This window comes from Leucoraja erinacea, unplaced genomic scaffold (assembly GCF_028641065.1).
Source record: "Leucoraja erinacea ecotype New England unplaced genomic scaffold, Leri_hhj_1 Leri_557S, whole genome shotgun sequence".
NCBI lineage: Eukaryota > Metazoa > Chordata > Chondrichthyes > Rajiformes > Rajidae > Leucoraja > Leucoraja erinaceus.
The window spans coordinates 14,818-31,216 of record NW_026576462.1 but is presented as its reverse complement, the minus strand read 5'-3'; the positions used below and the strand labels follow the sequence as shown (position 1 = coordinate 31,216).

The window sequence follows — 16,399 nt, the reverse complement described above, 5'->3', positions numbered from 1 at the left end:
GGCAGGGAATGGGGTGGGGGGGAGGAATAGGCACATGGTGTAGGCCAAGACTGACATCATGGTCAGCACAGATGTGGTGGGCTGAAGGGCCTGTTCATGTGCTCTGCTGTTCACTTAGACAGGCACACGGTCATGCAGGGAATGGGGGGATATGGACCTTGTGAAGGCAGAGGGCATTGACTAGATTGGCATCATGGTTGGCATAGATATGATGGGCTGAAGGGCCTGTGTCAGTGCTGCACGATCTACATTCAAATCTTCACTCTGGACTACAAGTGCTGTGGACATTGGAAGAACATTGACCGTGGCTTGAGTGGAGAAGTTTAACTCCACCGTCATAGTGGGGCAAAGCTGGTAGCTCTCTGTACCAACTGCTCCACAGCTCTGCTTTGTTCAGAAGGGCAATGCTAGTTGACCTGGGAGTACCTTGAATATCGGGTGTGCACTTGCGAGCTGGCGTAAAGTTGCAATGCCAAAGATTTCACCAAACAGGTGCGTCCTGAGCAAGTGTGAGACCAGCTGGTGAACCTGTACGTCAGCGTTGCGGACCCACATCTTGGCCAGAAGCCAGTCGTACTCGCTGTCGCTCGGGAGAAATATCGGGCAGTCCGGCCCAGGATGCTGGGTGATCTGTCAATAAAATGATTCACATGTGACTCTTGCAGTTAACCCAAGGTAAGAAGAATGACATGAGTGAGACATGTCAGCAGAGAGCAGAGGTGACAAAGCGGTAGAGATGCTGCCTGACAGTGCCAGAGATCCGGGTCTGTTTCTACGCTGTATCTCTAAACTAAACTAAACTGAACTGAACTGAGGACAGCAGCATGGAGAGGATTTTTTTTAGCCAGAAAGCACAGCCTCAGAATTAAAGGACGTACCTTTAGAACGGAGATGAGGGAAAATTTAATTAGTCAGTGGGTGGTGAATCTGTGGAATTTATTGCATCAGACGGCGTAGGTTTAAGGTGAGGGGGAAAGAGTTAATAGGAACCCGAGGGGTAACTTTTTTACACAAAGGATGAAAGATGTATAGACCGAGTTGCCGAACGTAGTTAAGGCAGGAACTATTGCAACATTTAAGAAACATGTAGACAGGTACATGAATAGGATAGATTTAGAGGGATATGGGCCAAACACAGGCAGGTAGGACTAGTGCAGATGGGGCATGTTGGTCGGTGGTGAGCAAGTTGGGCCCAAGGGCCTGTTTCCACATTGGGTGACTCCATAGAGGCCTAGAATTGATCAATTGAGAGAAGGGCAGAAGAGGAAAGTCTCAGACATGCAAAGCCCAAAGAACTTCACCAGCAGAAGGTGAGAGTGGTGTTACTTTGAGAATAGCCCTGGAGGAAGAGTGAGAAAACAGCTGAAGGATGCAGGAGCAGGGCTGGTGAGGATGGAAGAGACTGTACCTGGATGGCAATGGGGAGTAGATCGTTCATTGGATTCACGTACAGAAGACACATTGGTGCTCCAAGATATTGGTGGCCAGCTGCCGAATTGGCTTTAATTCCATCCAGCATCTCGTAGTCAACAAGGTATATATTACCTTTCTGTAATGAGAACAGGACCAGACATGTGTAAAGAACTGGTGGACTGTGTCAGCAAGCAAGTTTCACATCCAACAGAAAGCTAAGAAGGGTGCAGTCTTGTTCCCAAAATTCTGCTGCAAAATGGTCTTGTTAATGGCTGTTGAGTTAATTAGTACAGGTGCACAACCTTTTATCCGGTGTTCCGGAAACCGAAAAACTCCGAAAACCGGACATTTTTTCCAGGATATCGTCTGCACACCAAAGCTCGCGTTTGGCGCCAAACTTGACCCGAAACTATCCACGGTCAACCCAGGTCTGTACTACTGTAGTGGCTGCCTCCTCCCCGGAGACCGGGGAGACACTTAAACATCTGTAAATCATTGCTTAAATGTTAGTCAGTTAGTTTGGAGGGCTTTTATGTGAAGGGGGGGTTGAAGGGGTAAACTTTAATTCTTAGTCCCCTACCTGGTCGGAGAGACGGGGAGCGGTCAATGCCTTACCGGGTCGCCGTGCAGTAAGCTCCGCAGCGCTGTGGCCGCCAACTCCCAGCTGGGGCTGCGGGCGGCGCCGGTTGTAGCTCAGACCCCGGCAACTCTACCCCTGGTTGCAAGGCGCTCCAAATCCAGCGCTGCCCGCCCCCCGCCCCCACCACAGCTCCGCAAATGTTGGGAGTCGGCGGTGTCGCAGCGCTGGGATACCAGCGGGAAGCGGGCAATGCCATACCGGGTCGCTGTGCGGTAAGCTCCAGGGCGCGGAGGCCGCCTTCTCCCAACATTCGCGGAGCTGGGGCTGCGGGCGTCCGACCGCGGGCGGCACTGGATTTGGAGCGCCTCGCAGCCAGGGGTAGAGTTGCCGGGGTCGGAGCTACAACCGGCGCCGCCCGCGGCTGGACGGAGCCCCCAGTTCTGCGATGTTGGGAGTCGCCGACTAGGTAGGGGACTAAGAATCAAAGTTTCCCCCTTCACCCACCCACCCCACCACCACCACATAAAATCCCTCCAAACTAACTGACTAACATGTATGCAATGATTTACAATGATTCCCCGGTCTCCGGGGAGGAGGCAGCCGCTCCAGACTTTTCAAGCCGCCACTACCTACCTAATCTACGCTAAAAATCTTCCATTCGGAAATCCGAAAAATGTCCGAAATCCGACAAGTGTCTGGTCCCAAGGCTTTCAGATAAAAGGTCGTGCACCTGTAATAGCACATTTAACCATATAACCATATAACAATTACAGCATGGAAGGCCATCTCGACCCTTCTAGTCCGTGCCGACACGTATTCTCCCCTAGTCCCATCTACCTGCGCTCAGACCATAACCCTCCATTCCTTTCTCGTCCATATAACTATCCAATTTATTTTTAAATGATAAAAACGAACCTGCGTCCACCACCTTCACTGGAAGCTCATTCCACACAGCCACCACTCTCTGAGTAAAGAAGTTCCCCCTCATGTTACCCCTAAACTTCTGTCCCTTAATTCTCAAGTCATGTCCCCTTGTTTGCATCTTCCCTCCTCTCAGTGGGAAAAGCTTATCCACGTCAACTCTGTCTATCCCTCTCATCATTTTAAAGACCTCTATCAAGTCCCCCCTTAACCTTCTGCGCTCCAAAGAATAAAGCCCTAACTTGTTCAATCTTTCTCTGTAACTTAGTTGCTGAAACCCAGGCAACATTCTAGTAAATCTCTCTGTACTCTCTCTATTTTGTTGACATCCTTCTTATAATTAGGCGACCAAAATTGTACCCCATACTCCAGAATTGGCCTCACCAATGCCTTGTACAATTTTAACATTACATCCCAACTTCTATACTCAATGCTCTGATTTATAAAGGCCAGCACACCAAAAGCACCCTATCTACATGAGATTCCACTTTCAGGGAACTGTGCACAGTTATTCCCAGATCCCTCTGTTCACCTGCATTCTTCAATTCCCTACCATTTACCATGTACGTCCTATTTTGATTTGTCCTGCCAAGATGTAGCACCTCACACTTATCAGCATTAAACCCCATCTGCCATCTTTCAGTCCACTCTTCCAACTGGCATAAATCTCTCTGTAGACTTTGAAAATCTACTTCATTATCCACAACCCCTCCTATCTTAGTATCATCTGCATACTTACCAATCCAATTTACCACACCATCCTCCAGATCATTGATGTAAATGACAAACAATAGTGGACCCAACACAGATCCCTGTGGTACCCCAGTAGTCACTGGCCTCCAACCTGACAAACAACCATCCACCATTACTCTCTGGCATCTCCCATTCAGCCACTGTTGAATCCATCTTGCTACTCCACCATTAATACCCAACCATTGAACCTTCTTAACCAACCTTCCATGAGGAACCTTGTCAAATTTCTTGATTAAACCAGTGGCATTGGCAACCGCTGACTGTAGCTGGCTCAGTCCTTGTGTCATTCAAGGGCTGGTTGCAATATTGGAGGCTTGCCTGGATTGGAGGGCTACAGCTACAGGGAGAGGTTGGATTGACTTAGATTGTTTTATCTGGAACGTCAGAGGTTGAGGGGAGACTTGATGGAAGTATCTACAATTATGAGGCATGACTTGGTCATATGGATTCAGAACTGGTTTATTCAAGAGGACATTTATTCATAGAAGGAATTCGGAGTATTGCGTGCAATTCTGGTCACTCCATTACCGGAAAGAGGTGGAGGTTTTGGAAAGGATGCAGAGGGGGTTTACTAGAATGTTGCCCGGATTAAGGATTTCAGGTACAAGGGAGACGAGGATTGTTTTCTCTGAAACGTCGGAGGTTATACTCCAAGTACGCGCTGATGTTCAGAGCCATGTTGTGACTGACCTGGACTTCCTGCTGCAGATTGGTTTTTGGCCCAAGAAAGGGGCCGACCATTTGCTCTGTAACGGGGAAATTTGCTGGAATCTTTTTACACTGTTTGATGTGATTGGGGTTCGATCCGTTCAGGAACTGATAAGCAAATAACTTGTCTTCATGCCAATGCTTCGTCACAAAGTCTGAGGAAACAAAGCAGACACATGTTCATCTCATCCCACATTGGAAGAATGGACATTTGTTCTAGTATAGTTCACAGATACAGTATGGAATCAGATCCTGCAGTCCACCCGGTCCACACCGAAATTAATCACCTTCACACTAGTTCTATATTATCCCACTTTCTCTTCCATCCCCTACACACATGGCACAATTTGCACAAAAGACAATTCACGTACAAACTCGCACATCACCACGACTGTAGGTGGAAACCAGAACACCCAGAGGAAACCCACAAGGTCACAAGGAGGACGTACAAACTCCACACACAGACAGCACCCGAGATCAGTATCAAACCCAAATCACTAACACTGTAAAGTAGCGAGACTACCAGCTGTGCCACTGTGCCACCCAACTTCATCAACGTAGGGTAGTGATATTGCTTGCATTAACCCCATGGCACTGTGTCCGTCTCTCCCACTCAGCAGATTCTCAGAGGCAACATGTCACTTGGAGCAGATTGCCACTGGACGGAAGTTCAAGAGGTGTCAGATGAGTCCCCTGGGAGGCTTTCTGCTCCACTGGCTCTTCCCCTCACCCATGTGACAACTTGCCCCTCCACATCTGGCATCCCAACCAGTGGCAGAGTTTCCAGCAATTTTGAAGCCATGCCCAGCCTGGGTTGTTCCTTGTCCTCTTGGCAGCAGTGTTGGGCACTATAGAGAAGGGCATCGCAGCCCTGCCCACTACCCACAGCCCCCTGCAAGAAGCTCCCTACACACAGTGGTTAGTGACAATGCGGGTGGCAGTCGTTCTGTACCAGCGACAGTGAAGCCTTGGGATGTTGAGTCCATAAGACCATAAGCATAGGAGCAGAATTAGGTCATTCGGCCCATTACTCCACCATTCAATCATGCTGATCTAATTTTCCCTCTCAACCCAATTCTCCTGCATTCTCCCCATTACCTTTAACACCCTTACTATTCACAAACTTGGCCTCCACAGCCGTCTGCGGCAATGAATTCCACAGATTCACCATCCTCTGGATAAAGAAATTCCTCCTCATCTCCATTCTGGAGATACATCCATTTATACTGAGGCTGTGCTCGGAGAAGAGAGGTGTGGGCAGCCGAGACCGTGGGACTCCAGCTCTGGGGAAAAACGTACCTTTGACTGAACTTATGTAGGTTCTCTGAAACTGAGCCTGAGAACGTTCCTCTTCATGCACACCCTGCTGTGTAATGCTACAGAAACAAAGACAGAAGGAACAGGTTCAGTCGGACATGAAGGACTGCCGATGTCAGGTGTTTGAATCACAGCCACCCAGATGTTTAGGTCGACCCATCCGCAGACCACAGCTGGGAACAGCTTGAGCTTGCAGCATTGGGTCACACCCCCAGCGGCACTCTGCAAGACCCACTGCTGAATGTAATGTGAGAATAAGCCTGGGAATGCCCACAGCAAGGATTCTGCGTGCAAAGACGGTGGGGAGAGGTGGGTACCAGGGAACCATGGGCAGCAGGGAGTGGTGGTGTGGCGTGGGCAGGGCTGTGGGGTGGGCATGTGTGGGCAGCAGGAAGTAGAGGCAGGGATACAAGTTTCAGCTGCCGGTGTGCCAGGCAGAGGAGGCATGGCTGAATCTGGGCACAGAGTGGGTGCGAGAAATGGTGGCGCAGAGGAAGAGTTGCTGCCTTGCAGCACTTACAGTGCCAGAGATCTGGGTTCGATCCTAACTACAGGTGCTGCCTGTACGGAGTTTGTACGTTCTCCTTGTGACCAGCGTGGGTTTTCTCCGAGATCTCCGGTTTCCTCCCACACTCCAAAGACGTACAGTTTTGTAGCTTAAATGGCTTGGTATAAGTGTAAATTGACCATTCTACACCCACTGGGAAACAAATTTTACATTAACCAAGCCAATTAATCTTGGAAACCAAAGTTCTCGGAGAAAACCCACGCTGGTCACGGAGAGAACGTACAAACTCCCTACAGACAGCGCCCGTAATCAGGGATCGAACCCAGGTCTACAGCAGCTCTTACCACTGCGCTACCATGGACTGGCTGGAACAAAGGGCCTGTTTCTGTGCAGTATGTCGAAACTAAACTAAATCTGGGTTAAAGACAGGGTGCAGGTCAGAAGCCAGGCTCTCAGTGGCCAGAGAGATCACATGTGGGCCGAATGCAGTAGCCTGGAGATATCACTGACATGAACACACGTGGTGGGAAGTGGGCTGCAGAATGAAGGATGATTTAGTGCTGGCACCAACTAAAACAGGAATGGGTGACGTTCTGGGTCGGGAGTCTCCGTACAAGCTCCAGGAACCCCGACCGAGCCCATTAGAGCATCACCCAATGTTGTTCCCATACTTACGCCTCCTGAATGGAGAGTAACAAGCCAACTGGTCTTTCAAGTGGGATCTTGGCATCTCTCGGCAAGTCCTCGACATCATCATAGTGGATTTTGTTGGGAATACCTGGTGCATAGCTAGCCCATCTGAAACATGAGACGAGAATTTTCATATGGACGCATGAAAGTAAACAGTAAATCAGAGATTAATCAATTTGTTGTTTGATTTCGGGCACATCAAACAACCTAGCCGGGACGCAGAGTAAATCTCTGATGCACTGTAGGAAATGTAGCATATATAACATGGAACAGCACAGTAACGTGATGCCAAGTTCAACTGATCTCATCTGCCTGGACATGATCCATATCTTTCTATTCCCTGGACTTCTTTGTGCCTAAAAGCCTCTTAAACACCACAATTGTATGTCTTTACCCCTGGCAAAGTGTTCCATGCCCCCCCTCCCCCATCACTGACCCCATTCCCCCACCACTGACCCCTCCCTCAGCACCGACCCCTCCCTCAGCACCGACTCCTCCCCCACACGACCCCTCCCCAACACTGACCTCCATCCCCAACATTGACCCCCTCCCCAACACAGACCCCCCTCCCCAACACCCCACACTGACCCCTCCCCCCACACTGACCCCCTGACACTGACCCCTCCCCAACACTGACCCCCTGCCCCCACAGGCCCCCCTCCCCAACACTGACCCCTCCCCCCCACACTGACCTCCCCCCACACTGACCCCTCCCCAACACTGACCCCCCCCCCAACACAGACCCCCCTCCTTCAGCACCTCACCCCCCCTCCCCAACACTGACCCCCCTCCTTCAGCACCGACCCCCCCCCCCCACACTGACCCCTCCTTCAGCCACCGACCCCTCCCCAACACTGACCCCGACCCCCCTCACCGACCCCTCCCACTGACCCCCCCCCCACACACCCCACCCCCACACTGACCCCACCCCCACACTGACCCCTCCCCCCCCTGACCCCCAACACTGACCCCTCCCCAACCCTGACTGACCCCCTCCCCACACTGACCCCCCCCCCACACTGACCCCCTCCCCCACCCTGACCCCCCCCCCACACTGACCCCTCCCCCACACTGACCCCTCACCCCCAACACTGACCCCCCCCCACACTGACCCCTCACCCCCACACTGACCCCTCCCCCAACACTGACCCCTCCCCCAACACTGACCCCTCACCCCCCTCCCCCCCACACTGACCCCTCCCCCCACACTGACCCCTCACCCCCAACACTGACCCCTCACCCCCACACCACTCCCCCACCCTGACCCCACACCTGACCCCCTCCCCCAACACTGACCCCTCCCCCCCACACTGACCCCTCCCCCCACCCACACACCACCCCTCCCCCCCCACACTGACCCCTCACCCCACACTGACCCCCTCCCCACACTGACCCCTCACCCCCCCACACTGACCCCTCCCCCACACTGACCCCTCTCCCCCACACTGACCCCCCTCCCCCCACACTGACCCCTCACCCCACACCCAACACTGACCCCCCACTGACCCACCCCACACACTGACCCCTCCCCCCCACACTCCCCCCCCCTCCCCCCCACACTGACCCCCCTCACCCCCACACTGACCCCCCCCCAACCCCACCCTGACCCCTCACCCCCACACTGACCCCCCCCCCACTGACCCCTCACCCCCACACTGACCCCCTACCCCCCACACTGACCCCTCACCCCCACACTGACCCCCCTCCCCACACTGACCCCTCACCCCCCCACACACCCCCTCACCCCCACACCCCCTCCCCCACACACCCCCCCCCACCCCCCCCCCCCCCCCCCCACACTGACCCCCCCTCACCCCCACACTGACCCCCACCCCCACCTGACCCCTCACCCCACACTGACCCCTCCCCCCCACACTGACCCCCCCTCCCCCACACTGACCCCTCACCCCCACACTGACCCCTCCCCCCACACTGACCCCTCACCCCACACTGACCCCTCCCCCAACACTGACCCCTCACCCCCAACACTGACCCCTCACCCCCAACACTGACCCCCACACTGACCCCTCACCCCCCCCTCCCCCCACACCCCCTCACCCCCCCTCACCCCCACACTGACCCCCTCCCCACACTGACCCCACACCCCCACCCACACTGACCCCTCCCCCCAACACTGACCCCCCCCCCCACACTGACCCCCCCCCACAACACTGACCCCCCACCCCACACTGACCCCCCCCCACCTCACCCCCCCCTCACCCCCACACTGACCCCCACCCCACACTGACCCCTCACCCCCACACTCACCCCTCCCCCACACTGACCCCTCCCCCAACACTGACCCCTCTCCCCCACACTGACCCCTCACCCCCCACACTGACCCCCCAACACTGACCCCTCACCCCCACACTGACCCCTCCCCCACACTGACCCCCCTCCCCCCCACACTGACCCCCTCCCCCAACACTGACCCCCCCCTGACACACCCCCACACACCCCTCCCCACACTGACCCTCACCCCCACACTGACCCCTCACCCCCACCACACTGACCCCCCCACCTGACCCTCAACCCCACACTGACCCCCTCACCCCAACACTGACCTCCCCCTGACCCTCCCCCCACACTGACCCCCTCACCCCCACACTGACCCTCACCCCCACACTGACCCCTCACCCCCACACTGACCCCCCCCCCCCACACTGACCCCCACACCCCCACTCACCCCCCTCTCCCCCCACACTGACCCCCCCCCCCACACTGACCCCCCCCCCCCACACTCACCCCCCCCTCCCCAACACTGACCCCCCCCCCACACTGACCCTCACCCCCACACTGACCCCTCACCCCCACACTGACCCCTCACCCCCACACTGACCCCCCCCTCCCCCCCTCCCCCACTGACCCCTCCCCCCACACTGACCCCCCTCACCCCCACACTGACCCCTCACCCCAACACTGACCCCTCCTGACCCCCCCACACTGACCCCCCTCCCCCACACTGACCCCTCCCCCCACACACCCCCACACTGACCCCCCTCCCCCCACACTGACCCCCCCCCCCACTCACCCCTCACCCCCCACACTGACCCCCCCCACCCACCCACACTGACCCCCACACTGACCCTCCCCCCACACTGACCCCTCCCCCCACTGACCCCTCCCCCCACACCCTCACCCCAACACTGACCCCCCCCCCCACACTGACCCCTCACCCCCACACTGACCCCTCACCCCCCCCACTGACCCCTCCCCCCCCACACGGACCCCTCCCCCCACACTGACCCCTCACCCCCCTGACCCCCACTCACACCCACACTGACCCCTCCCCCCACACTGACCACTCACCCCCCCCCCACACTGACCCCCCCTCCCCCACACTGACCCCTCCCCCCCAACTGACCCCTCCCCCCCTGACCCCTCACCCCCCACACTGACCCACCCCCCCACACTGACCCCACACCCCCTCACCCCCCCCCACCCCTGACCCCCTCACCCCCACTGACCCCCCCCCCCACACTGACCCGCACCCCAACACTGACCCCTCACCCCACACTGACCCCCCACCCCCCCACACTGACCCCTCACCCCCACACTGACCCCCACACCCCACACTGACCCCTCCCCCCAACACTGACCCCTCACCCCCCTGACCACTGACCTGACCCCCCCCCCACACTGACCCCTCACCCCCACACTGACCCCCACCCCCCACACTGACCCCCCACACTGACCCCCCCCCCCCAACCCCCCTCACCCTGACCACTGACCCCCACCCCCCCCCACCCCCCCTGACCCCTCACCCCCACACTGACCCCCCCCCCACACACCCTCACCCCTCACCCCCCACCCCCCTCACCCCCACACTGACCCCCCACCCCCCCACCCCACTCCCCCCACTGACCCACCCCACACTGACCCCACCCCCACACCCCCCCACCCCCACACCCTCACCCCCACACTGACCCCTCCCCCACACTGACCCCTCACAACACACTCCCCACCCCACACCCTCACCCCCCCTGACCCTCACACTGACTGACCCCTCACCCCCACACTGACCCCTCCCCCCACACTGACCCCCCCACCCACACACTGACCCCCCCCCCCCCACACTGACCCCTCACCCCCAACACCCACCCCCCCCACACTGACCCCTCACCCCCCCCACCCCTGACCCCCCCCCCCTCAACACCTGACCCCTCCCCCCACACTGACCCCTCCCCAACACTGACCCCTCCCCCCACACTGACCCCTCACCCCCAACACTGACCCCTCACCCCCAACACTGACCCCCTCACCCCCACACTGACCCCCCACACACCCCCCCTCCCCCCACACCCCCCCCTCCCCCACACTGACCCCTCCCCCCCACACTGACCCCTCTCCCCACACTCACCCCCCTCACCCCCACTGACCCCCCTCCCCCACACTGACCCCCCTGACCCCCCCACACTGACCCCTCACCCCAACACTGACCCCCTCCCCCCACACTGACCCCTCCCCCCCCCCAACACTGACCCCCACCCCCAACACTGACCCCTCACCCCCACACTGACCCCTCACCCCCACACTGACTCCCCTCCCCACACACTGACCACTCACCCCCACTGACCCCACCCCCACACTGACCCCCCCCACCCAACACCTGACCCCTCCCCCCCAACACTGACCCCCCTCCCCAACACTGACCCCTCTCCCCCAACACTGACCCCTCTCCCCAACACTGACCCCCCCCACCCCACACACTGACCCCTCCCCCCACACTGACCCCTCCCCCCACTGACCCCCCCCCCCACCCCAACACTGACCCCCCCCCCACTGACCCCCCCACACTGACCCCCCCTCCCCAACACTGACCCAACCCCAACACCCCCTCCCCCCAACACTGACCCCCCACCCCAACACTGACCCCTCTCCCCCTAACACTGACCCCCCTCCCCAACACTGACCCTCCTCCCCAACACTGACCCCTCCCCCAACACTGACCCCCCCCCCAATGCTGACTCCTCCCCCAACACGGACCCCACCCCCAACACTGACCCCCCTCCCCTTGCACTGACTTCAGCCCCTGGGACAGTTTAACCACCACTAGAGGAGGAAATGCTTGCTACCCCACCCCCCATCTCCCATCCCTCCATCCCCCCCCCCCCTCCCCAACCCCCCCCCCCCCCATCCTCCCCCCCACACACCCCCATCCTTTCCCCCCCCCACACACCCCCATCCCCATCCATCCACCCCCCATCCTCCTCCCCTCACCGCCCCAAATGAGGCCATTCGGCCCGTTGAGTCTACTCCGCCATTCGATCATGGCTGATCTATAGTTCCCGCTTAACCCCATTCTTCTGCCTTCTCCCCATAACCATTGACACCCTGTACTAATCAAGAACCTGTCAATCTCTAGTTTAAAAATACCCAATGACTTGGCCTCCATCGCTGTCTGCGGCAAAGAATTCCATAGGTACACCACCCTCTGGCTAAATAAATTCTTCCTCCTCATCTCCATTCTAAGGGTACATCTTTATATTCTGAGGCTGTGCCCTCCTGGCCTAGATTATCCCACCAGTGGAAACATCCTCTCCACATTCACCATATCATCACTTTTTGTTATTCGGCACAGCATCTACTCACTGGTATTCCTCTTGCCTCTTCTGCATTTCTTTCATCCAATATTCTTCCAAGGTGGGAGATGTGTACTCGTGTCTTTTCCGGGCTGGAGAACAGTTACAGATTATCAGGACAAACACCAAACGTCACTCTATTTTCCAAGAGCACGAGCTTTGCAAAACCTTTCCTTATCTCTAATAGATATCTCTGAGTGATTTAGACATTCCAGGGTCAGAGGGATATGGGAATCTCGCGGAAAATGCACTGAGATGAATGATTGGCTGCGATCTGATTTACTGGCCAATGTCTTGCCTCAATCTCAATCTCTTCTGCGATAGAAACACACGGCATGGAAACAGGCCCTTCAGCCCAATTTGTCTGTGCCGACTAACATGGGAGAGCATGTCTCACGGATCTGATTGAGTTGTTTGAAGGAATCACGACTTTATTCCTTGGAGATGATCTTAAGATCAGAAGGGAAATAGATAGGGTGAATGTAAGAATAGGTGATTCCAGGGGTTTAAAGTGGGAGGGGAAAGATTGAATAAGAAGGTGTTTTACACAGAGGGAGCTCACGGACGAAATAGTTCAGGCAGGGACTATCAATTGGGCAGGTACATGGATAGGTTTAAACAGATATAGGACAAACGCAGGCAGGTGGATCTAGTGTAGATGGAGCATGTTAGTTAACATGAGCAAGTTGTGCTGAAGAAACTATTTTCATGCTGTATGGATCTAAGGAGTTTTTATGACATAATTACAGTTACAGATTACTGCTTGTGCAGTTTGCATCAACCAAGAAACGACATTATTATCATTAATATCCACGACACACTCGAGCCCCCATGGGGTCTCCAAAGTCCCTGTGGACATCGTGTGCTCCCGTGCCAGAGACTGAACACTCGACTGCCCGCTGCCTGGACCAGAGAATGGCCATCTTGGACAGACATAACAGCAAACTAGTGGGACAAGAGGTCACAGCCTCAAAATTAAAGGATATTCCTTTAGGAAGGAAATGATGAGGAATTTCTTTAGTCAGAGGGTGGTGAATCTGTGGAATTTATTGCCGGAGAAGACTGTGGAAGTCAAATCAATGGATATTTTTAAGGCAGAGATAGGTAGATTCTTGATTATTATGTTTGTCAGAGGTTATGGGGAGAAGGCAGGAGTGAGAGATAGATCAGCCATGATTGAATGGCAGAGCAGACTTGATAGGCCAAATGGCCTGATTCTGCTCCTATCACTTATGATCTTATGACAGGGAGATTCCCCTCCCTCTTCTTACCAGGTGACCATAGATCAGGAGCGTGCGGCTGAAATGCAGCCAAAACCTGAGAGCAACCCATATAACCATATAACAATTATAGCACGGAAACAGGCCATCTCGGCCCTACAAGTCCGTGCCGAACAACTTTATTTCCCCTTAGTCCCACCTGCCTGCACTCATACCATAACCCTTCATTCCCTTCTCATCCATATGCCTATCCAATTTATTTTTAAATGATACCAATGAACCTGCCTCCACCACTTCCACTGGAAGCTCATTCCACACCGCTACCACTCTGTGAGTAAAGAAGTTCCCCCTCATATTACCCCTAAACTTCTGTCCCTTAATTCTGAAACCCCTTTAGATTGGAGAGAAAGTGAGAGGAGACATTGTCAAGTAATGGTTTATAAATGTGCTGTGACTTTGCCTGAATAAATCGAAGCTGACAACTGGATCAGTTAGCGCGGACTTGACCTCCCATCTACCTCATTGAAGACCTTTGAATTATCTTTAATTGGACTTTACCTTGCAATGAATGTTGTACTGTACACTGTGGCCGGTTTGATTGTATTCATGTATAGTCTTTACTTTCACTGGACAGCACACAGACAAAAGCTTTTGTACCAAAAGCTTCCCTTGGTAAATGTTAGAATAATAAACTGAACAAGAAACAGGACTGTAGAGATCGGGAGACAATTGACCAATTCATAGAGGAAGGAAAAGCAGTCACACAAATGGAAAGTCAGCAAACTAAACTATACCAGGGTAGACAAGCTTCTGTAAAGACAACATCTTTATCAGGATATGTTAACTCATCGTACCAGTTCCTTCAATGATCTCCAACGGGGTTGAATCGGTGATCCAGCTGAAGCAGGGGAAGTCGTAGGATATTTTGTTTGTGGTTTTCACCTGCACATAACTGCAGTACCAGTCGTCCTCACCAAACAGATACGTATCCTTGAAGAGTTTCACCAGCAGGATGTCCCCGAGATCAGACGTGGTTTTCAATTGCATGCAGTGGGTCTGTGCCACAAATGGAAAAATCCCACCATTCTCAGACCATCGCAAAGCAGAGCCATAAATACCCCCACCCCCTCACTCACCCACCCGTCCCACCCTCTTTCCCACCAACCACCCCAAAACCAGACACTCTAGCTCCCACACCCCCACTGACAACCCCAGCCTCTCACACACACCAATCCACAACCATCTCATCCTCACCCTCCCATTCTCACCCTTATCCCCAAACGCCAAGTTGACTCTTACCCTTAGGTACACAAAAATGCTGGAGAAACTCAGCGGGTGCAGCAGCATCTATGGAGCTCCATAGATTATGCTGCACCCGCTGAGTTTCTCCAGCATTTTTGTGTACCTTCGATTTTACAGCATCTGCAGTTCCTTCTTGACTCTTACCCCTGCCCACCTTCACACCCCCCCCCCCCCCCCATTGCCCCCCACCTCACTCACCTCACACTTACACACCCCCATCCCCACCTCCACCCTCTCTCTCCAAAAAATGTTGCTCCTCACATCTCCTTTAAACTTTCTCCCTCTCACCTCATAGCTGTGCACACTAGTGTTGGACATTTCCATGCTGGGAAAAGGGTTCTCTCTACCTTATCTATGCCTCTCATCATTTTATATACTTCTATCAGCTCTCTCCGTAACGTCCAATGTTCCAGAGAAAACAATCCATCTCTCCACCCTCTCCCCATAGCTGAAACCTCTAATCCAAGCATCATTCTGGTAAACCTCCTCTGCAGCCTCTCCAAAGCCCTCCATATCCTGCCGGTAATGGTGTGACCAGAACTGCATGCAATAGTCCATATAATGAGGTACTCACCTCCCCTCTGCGGATTGGTACCCAATTCCCTATCCAAACCTTCTTGGAGCAGCCAAGTGTTCCCACTAACATCACGGATATGATATCCTTTGTCCCAGCGAAGAACACGTCGCCAGTGCCGATAATGACCTCGTATGTGGCCTTCATGTTTGACTCGCTTAAGATGCTGCTCTCTGCGTGTGTAGCATTCTCTCCACGCAATATATATATACACAAGGGATATTGTAGGGTGGGGAAATGTTTGTCTAATTGTGTTTATCTTGGCAGAGGCTGAATATGTCACAGTCAATTCCAAGAAAACTGCCGTACAAAAGTCCGCGAGCATTGCCACTTTCATTTCACTGCACATCTCGTATGTGTATGTGACAAATAAACTTGACTTGACTTGACTTGAGGTGTTTCTTGGTAAGTTGCCAGGCAAGATCTAACACAACATGATTTATTGTAACCTAAAGGGCCTGTCAGATTCAGATTCAGATTCAGATTAAAACTTTATTGTCATTGTGCAATGTACAGTACAGAGACAACAAAACACGGTTAGCATCTCCTTAGAAGAGCGACATAGAATATGAGCAATAAATAAATATATTTACGTGCATACAGACATAGTAGTGCAATTATTTTTTTTCCGGGGGTGGGGGGGGGGGGTGCGTTGGCAATCATCGAAGTACAGTGTTGAGTACAGCCGCAGGGAAGAAGCTGTTCCTGGACCTGCTGGTCTGGCAACGGAGAGACCTGTAGCGCCTCCCGGATGGTAGGCGGGTAAACAGACTGTGTCTGGGGTGAGGGCAGTCCTTGACGATGCTGAGTGCCCTCCGCAGACATCGCTTG

At 54.7% G+C, this 16,399-nt stretch overlaps 1 protein-coding gene across 1 annotated transcript in view; it reads right to left on the bottom strand.

Moving 5' to 3' along the window:
- LOC129694146 (polyunsaturated fatty acid 5-lipoxygenase-like) overlaps positions 1 to 15,762 on the bottom strand; it is a 34,910-nt gene extending 19,148 nt beyond the window's left edge. The window contains exons 1-8 of the mRNA XM_055630864.1: positions 15,569 to 15,762; positions 14,547 to 14,748; positions 12,483 to 12,564; positions 6,876 to 6,998; positions 5,675 to 5,751; positions 4,358 to 4,530; positions 1,409 to 1,549; positions 427 to 630 (exon numbers count right to left, since the gene is read on the bottom strand). Of these exons, the coding sequence (XP_055486839.1) occupies positions 427 to 630; positions 1,409 to 1,549; positions 4,358 to 4,530; positions 5,675 to 5,751; positions 6,876 to 6,998; positions 12,483 to 12,564; positions 14,547 to 14,748; positions 15,569 to 15,715 (1,149 nt within the window). The 5' untranslated portion in view covers positions 15,716 to 15,762. The remainder of the gene's footprint in view (positions 1 to 426; positions 631 to 1,408; positions 1,550 to 4,357; positions 4,531 to 5,674; positions 5,752 to 6,875; positions 6,999 to 12,482; positions 12,565 to 14,546; positions 14,749 to 15,568) is intronic.
- Positions 15,763 to 16,399: the final 637 nt, after the last annotated feature.